Genomic DNA, 7,360 nt, shown 5'->3' with positions numbered 1-7,360 from the left:
GGTACTGTGGGAAGAGTGGACCAGAGTACTACACAGGGAATGATCCCTTCAGAATGCTGAAAGGGGATGGTAGGGGAAGGTGCGAATTAGGAGCAGAGGTAGGTCCCTCGAGCCTGCTCTGTCATTTGATAAGATCATGGCTAAATATTTATGTATTGAATTCCACATTCCCATCTACCTCCAATAATCTGATTCCCTTGCCCAACCTTTGCCTTAAAAATATTCAATAACCCTGCCTCTACCACCTGTGTTCGAGTTCCAAAGTCACCCACAACCCTCAGAAATAAATTCTCATTCCTGTCCTAAAAAGGCGCTCCTAATTTCAAAACTTCCAGAGCCCCCTAGTTCTGAACTCACCCACAAGAGGAAACATCCTTTCCACGTCTACCTTTTCACAACGGTTCAAGACTTTATCTACCTCAATCAAGTCACCCCTCACTCTTCTAAACTCCAGTGGAAACAAGTCCAGCCTATTCAACCTATCCTCATAAGACAATCCATTTATTTCAGGTACAAGTCTAGTAAACCTCCTCTGAACTGCCTCTATACATTCATATCCTTAATTAAGGAGACCAACTGCACCAATATTTGAGATGTGGGCACGATTCAGCGGACAAAGGTTAAAGTCCACTTTTGGGCACATTTAGCGGGATGTTTCTTGTAGATCTGGCACCATATTGACCGGCAGCCTCGATTTCCCCCACACTTTCAGGCCCCTTTGCACTTTAATGACCATCCCTCCCAACCTAATTGAGGCCCCTGGAAACCCCCCTCCAATGGGCAAGGCCCCCTGGGCCCAACCTGCGGCAGTGCCAAGGTGCCTGGGAACCACCTAATGGCCTGTGAGATCCCCCCGCCCCAGGTGCCATTACGCCTGGACAATGTTTGTGAAAACCAGTGCCAAATGGCTCCCCAGTGAGGTCTCACAGGTATGGCCTTTGACTCCCAGTTGGCGGATGAATCTGGCTCATTTAAATATGCAGATCTGGATCATGCCAGGCGGAGCAAGTCGGGTGATTTGGGGATCTCCTGGGATTCAGTCAGCATACCCGGATCTGCGCTAGGTGCAATGCAATCACTGAATCGCACCTTTGGTCTCACCAATGTCCTGTATAGTTGAAGCATAATATCCTCAGTTATGTTCAATCCCTCTTGCAATAAGGATAGCATTCCATTAGCCTTCTGAATTACTTTCTTTACCTGCATACTAAGATTTTGTAACTCGTGTACTAGAACACCTATATCTTTCTGCACATCTGAATTCTGCAGTCATTTGCTTTAAGCAATTCTCTGCATTTCTATTTTTGCCAGTGAATAACTTCACATTTTCCCACATTGTACCCCATCTACCAGATTTATGCCTTCTCACTCAACCTATCCATATCCACCTGCAACCTACTTACGTCCTCTTCACAACATACTTTCCTACCTATCTTTGCGTCAGTGCCAATTTAACTACCATCCTTTGCTCCTGTCATCTAAGTAATTAATATAAATTGTAAAAGACTGAGGCCCCAGATAATGGGTGGTAAGATTGGGAGAGATTCCTGGTTAGCCATCTGCAAAAGGCAATGGCAAACCACTTTAGTCCCTTGCCAAGCATGATCATGGATCAACGTGGAAATGCATGCCAATGATATTCCAGGGCATGACACCACTAGCGAGGTTGAGGAATTATTATTATCAAGGACAGTATTCCCCATTTCTTCAGAAAATAGTGTCATAGCCTATTTTACCTTCACTTGAACCTTCTTTTCATTGCTCATTTGAAAGCCGGAACCTTCAACAATGCTGCACTCATCTTTCTTGCTGTGCAAAATGAGCTTTCTCTTGCATTAGTCCTAATTTCCATTTTTAGCGTATTACTGTAAGCCAGGACGTTATTTCCCAGCTTGCTGTTTAATAGATATAATTTATTAATTACAATTCAAGTTTAGACATAACAGGGTAGATTTTCAACTTGGCAGAAGGCATCAATCTGGCAATATGGATCAGCCACTAGTTGGTAAAACTTTCTGATTAGAATTGGTGATGGAAGTACCCCCAACTCATCCTGTTTGTCTGAACCCTTGCCATCGGTGCCTTGTACAACAGCTGACCCCAATCCACAAACTCCTGGCCAAACCCGAACTGGCCCAACACCTCCAACAAATACGCCTACTCCACCCGAACCAATCCAACGCCTCCAACAAATATGCCCACTCCACCTAATCAAAGGCCTTCTCTGCGTCTGCTGCCACTACTATTTCTACTTCCTGTCCTTCCGAGGACATTAATAACATTAAGCAGCCTGCGCTTATTTGCCGACAACTGCCTGCCCTTCACAAATGCCGTCTTATATTCGAGATGCCAGCACCTTTGCATCGACATTAAGCATGGGCAGCACGGTAGCATGGTGGTTAGCATAAATGCTTCACAGCTCCAGGGTCCCAGGTTCGATTCCCGGCTGGGTCACTGTCTGTGTGGAGTCTGCACGTCCTCCCCGTGTGTGCGTGGGTTTCCTCCGGGTGCTCCGGTTTCCTCCCACAGTCCAAAGATGTGCGGGTTAGGTGGATTGGCCATGCTAAATTGCCCGTAGTGTCCTAAAAAAAAGTAAGGTTAAGGGGGGTTGTTGGGTTACGGGTATAGGGTGGATACGTGGGTTTGAGTAGGGTGATCATTGCTCGGCACAACATCGAGGGCCAAAGGGCCTGTTCTGTACTGTAATGTTCTATACCCAGCTCTCCGATTGGCCAGCTACGCACCCAGGTAAATCTGCAGCTCACTCCCTTCCCAGGTACACTTCTTGGTCTGCCGTGCCCACCTCAAGATCTCTTTATCCATGAACCAATGCAGCCTCACCACCATCGCCCTCAGTGGCTCCCTCATCTGTGGCCTCCTCCTCAGCGCCCTGTGCACCAATACAGCCCGAGGGGCCAGCCAAAGGCTCCCTCCCCCATCAGCTTCTCCAACATGCTCGTCACAAACCTGGCAGCCTCCGCACCTTGGGCATCTCAATGATCCTCAAATTCTGCCTCCCGAGTGGTTCTCAAGGTCCTCCCAATTCTTACTCAGCCGTTTCTGGTTGCTCATCACCATCCCCACCTCTGCCTCCAGTGAGGTCAGCTGATCCTCATGCTCCACCACCACCTTCTGAATCACCAGGCCCTGAGCCTCCTGCCTCTGCTCCACCTGCTCAATCGACACCCTAAGCAGCTCCACCACCATGGCCAAATCCTCTAAGGCTGCTGGAATTTGCCATTTAGCAACTTCACCAGCTGTTCTGTTGACCACGAGGGGGCAGCGCTGCCCCCTTGCCGGTAGTCATCTTCACCTGTGTCACATCACGAAAACCCTCCTGCCCCCTCTTCTTTGTGGCACACTTCATCCGATGAGCCATACTCCAGCCCCACCTGAGGAGTATTACAATCCTTGGGAACTCATATACCTTTTGCCCTCAAACAGTATGGAATTCGGGTGGGGAAAGACCAAACAAATCCATCTCGAGCAGGAACCACTAAATGTGTGACCAATCACTCCATGGCCGCCACCGGAAATTGAGTTGAACTGTTTAAAAGGGTGGAGAAGCAGATTCAATAGTAACTTTCAAAGGGGAATTGGATATATACCTGAATAGCAGAAATTTGCAAGGCTACGAAAAGTGCAGAGCAATGGCATTAATTGAATAGTTCTTTCAAAGACCTGGCACAGCCACGATGGGCTGAATGGCCTCCTCTGTATAATTCTATGATCTGCACCATATAATAAATTTTCCTGTTCCCGTGTTACAAAGTTTTTAAAATTTTGGATTTCTATACCAAAAATTGGTTTACAGAATGAAGCCGTGCATTATTGTGCAAGCCGGACTTTTTACTTATTTTAAATAAGATCAAAATTGTCAAACATATTTTTGATTGCATTTCAAGGCCACTCCAGTTGGAGTTGATGTTATTTCTCTGCAGAAGCCATTTAAATCAGAGAAGAACTTGGATGAATTTGACCTTATCCTCGAATTATGGGTTATCATAAATGTATGCTGTACAAATGTTTTGACAAAATTACTGTTCAATCATTTGAGATATTATGCAAGCACAGCCTTTCTCAGCTTGTTTTCTAACCAAAACATATTTTCTTCAACATTAAACATCCATAGGCATTGCACATGGAAAGCAGCAGACCAATCAGTAGAGAATCCAGCTGGGTACCAAGTAACAGAGTTCAAGAGAGAGTTGCAGACTTGAGCAGTAGGGTGTTCAGGAAAGGTGATAAAAGGCAACGTCAAAAAAAGATTTTGAAGGGGTTTTTAAATATTGCATGTCAAATATCAAGGCAAAGCCTTTTGGGACAGAGTTCAAAAATGAAACCAAGAAAGCTGAGGAACCAGAAGGGTGGAGTATAGAGAAGCTCAATGTTGTAGAGGCAAATAGAGCAAAGACTGAGACAGAGAGTTGGAGGAGGTTTGGCACGGTAAGGCTATACGAGGATTTTAAAATAAGGAAGTTAATAATAATAATAGCTTATTATCACAAGTAGGCTTCAATGAAGTTACTGTGAAAAGCCCCGAATTGCTACATTCCAGTGCCTGTTTGGGGAGGCTGGTACGGGAATTGAATCCGCTCTGCTGGCATTGTTCTGCATTAGAAACCAGCTGTTTAGCCCACTGTGCTAAACCAGCCCCATAGCTGGTGTTTAAAGTTGGGATATATTAAGCTACAAACATTTAATTTGAGACTGGCAGCAAAGCAAATCTGTTGTTTTAGGTGAGTTGTTTACATTCCGAATAGCATTTCCAAATTTTCCCACTGCCAGCTTCACTTCGGAATGTAACCAGCACAAATAGACTTTTTCAAGGGCAGCAGAAACCCAATTTTCCATGTATTTTGAAAGTGGTGTCATTTCTGCCCAACAGCCAGTTTGAAAATTAAATGAGTGATGGTAGGGCACAAGTCGTGGTCCCAAACCCTGCCGTTTGGAGATGGCCATAGGAAATGCCAATCTATGAAAAACTGTTAGATTTCCAAGGCCATTTCTTCTGCTCACCATTTACTGTACTATCTTCTCCAGATTCCATCATTTATTTGGACTCTCAAGGTAGGGAAACAATCATGGATACATTTTTCAAGGTAAAGTACGCAGACATTTTATTTGTTGCAAAGATCATCAAAAATCTCAGACTGCCAATTGAGCAATCGATTGCTGGTCAGTGACCTTTGCTGGAAAGTATATGTAGGTGAACATCTCAGTGATGTGAGCCAGCTGTAATATTAGCATGATTGAATATCTCGCCAATGCCAAGTGTCTGAGCGCACAAATGAAGAATGGTCATATGGTAGACATTCTTCAGTGCTGCTGTTACCTGTAGAATTAAACCGCAGCATTCTGAAAACTATAGCGAGGAGGAATGGAAACTAAAAGGAAGACAATGCAAAATAACTTGGGGCCTCTGGTGTTGAAAAAGCACTTTTCTAAACATCCGACACAACATTAATTAAGTTATCTTGACACCTCAATTTTCTCAAGCTATTTGAACTTCCAGTAGGTTGTTTGACAGCAATTAAATTAGTATTTGTCAAATAACATTTATTCTTTAATGCTTTTGGTGGATTTCACAATCCAACTATAAATCCTGTACAAATTATAATTTAATACAAAATAAATACCACATACTGAATATATAATTTAAGAAAATGACCGTGCATTTATATATTAGCAATGTGCATAATCACATTCCCATGCAAAAAAAAGGTTATCGTGGGATGGTCTCTGAGCTGGACATTTTCTGAGCCAGACTTCCACAAAGTGTCCACACATTGCAGAGCGCTACATATCCAGTGATTATACAGGAATAAAATGGTTTTAAGTAAGGGGTCCTTCCAGATCAGTGTTACTCATTAACGTCTAGTTATGGATACAATCCCAACCACTGACTTGTTCAAGCTAATTTCTTCAAAGCCTGCATATTCTCAGGTCGTGATTTCAATCATACCAATGGAACCCTTGTAAAATGGAGATCACAACTGTTTCAACACAGGAGTAAATATTAAAATTACAAAACCCAATCATTTATTTAAAAAAAAGGAACTTCCCGGTACAGTTATAGCATTCCTTTCCCTACTTTTATTGCAAAGCAAAGGAGAGCATTTGATCTCAGATTGTTAGATATCTGACAATTAATTGGCCTTGAATAGCAGCCCAGAGGCACATTGCGCAACAGGACTACTGAGAGGCAGATGCAGCCTTAAATAGTCTTCGGGCTATTTAGGAGTCCCAAGCAATTATAGAAGTGTCGGCTTCAAAACAAATCCATTTGGCTGTTAACCAAGATTTAAAACATTTTGAAGCTGAACTATACTCATTTTCTGTCATTCTGTTGTAAGAGATATTTTCTTGGATCTCCCCTGCCGTACTAGTAGCAGAAACATGCTTCAAATACAGCAGCAATGCTCCAATAGTTCTGAGAATAATTTGGGTATTTACCAAATGATTTTCCAGGCAATTTACAACGGCACTAATCTAAAAGCAAACGACTGTGGTGCTATGCTGATGAAAGGTCACAAACTGAAACATTGATGCTTTTTTCCATCCACAGATGCTGCTGGACCTGTTGAGTATTCCCAGTATTTTCTGTTTTTATTCCAATAGGATTGTCGCTTTAAATTTTTATCCCTTTTCTCAGTCCATATTTATAGTACTCTCTCTACCTCCTGTCAGTCCTAGGCCACTCAGCAAGCTTGCCAGATATTGTTGTTCCCTTTTTGCCCTCTGAACCTTGCTGTATGCAAGGTACATTTGTTTAAGCACCATTAACATTCAGTGCTAGTGAACAACACACCCTGATGCCTCTCGTTTGATCCTAGCTTTCAGTTTCTTTAAATCAGTGTTGCTTTCATCAATTATCAGTCCGTACTCTGCTAAATTCCATGCTTCTTCATAAAGTTGCTGTTCAAAAGAGTGCAGAGCAATTCGCTGGAAATGTTGAGACAAGCTGAGCCGCCCTGGCCTACTGGAGATATTGGCTAGTGCTGCAGACTGGTCTAACTGTAGTGCTTTTATATAATCGTTACAAGCCTCTTCATCTTTCAGGATAAGAAAATGGATGTGCCCTGCGGAGCAGTAATCTTCTACCAGCTCTGGGGAGTTGCTGGAGGTGTTCCTTTTGATGATTTCATGCAGGTCCTTTAGTGCCCTCTCGTACTGTTTTAATCTGGTCAGACACATTGCACGTGGGCGAACATATTTTGCTTTATTTTTACTTGCAAGGACAGACAATGTACAGTACCTCAGAGCTTTTTCCAGCTGATTCCCTTTAGTCAAAGTACTAGCTTCCTGCGAGGCCACCTATAAAAGAAAATGGCAAAAGAGATATTACGAGAATCTGTTG

The 7,360-nt window shown here is 43.3% G+C and overlaps 1 protein-coding gene across 1 annotated transcript in view; it reads right to left on the bottom strand.

Annotated features, from left to right (window-relative positions):
- Positions 1-2,633: 2,633 nt before the first annotated feature.
- ttc34 (tetratricopeptide repeat domain 34) overlaps positions 2,634-7,360 on the bottom strand; it is a 68,461-nt gene continuing 63,734 nt past the window's right edge. The window contains exon 8 of the mRNA XM_038822047.1: positions 2,634-7,317. Coding sequence (XP_038677975.1) covers positions 6,796-7,317 — 522 coding nt within the window. The 3' untranslated portion in view covers positions 2,634-6,795. The remainder of the gene's footprint in view (positions 7,318-7,360) is intronic.

The sequence above is a fragment of the Scyliorhinus canicula genome, chromosome 16, assembly GCF_902713615.1.
Source record: "Scyliorhinus canicula chromosome 16, sScyCan1.1, whole genome shotgun sequence".
Classification (NCBI taxonomy): domain Eukaryota; kingdom Metazoa; phylum Chordata; class Chondrichthyes; order Carcharhiniformes; family Scyliorhinidae; genus Scyliorhinus; species Scyliorhinus canicula.
The sequence above is the reverse complement of the archived record's forward strand: the minus strand, read 5'-3'. Positions and strand labels throughout refer to the sequence as shown.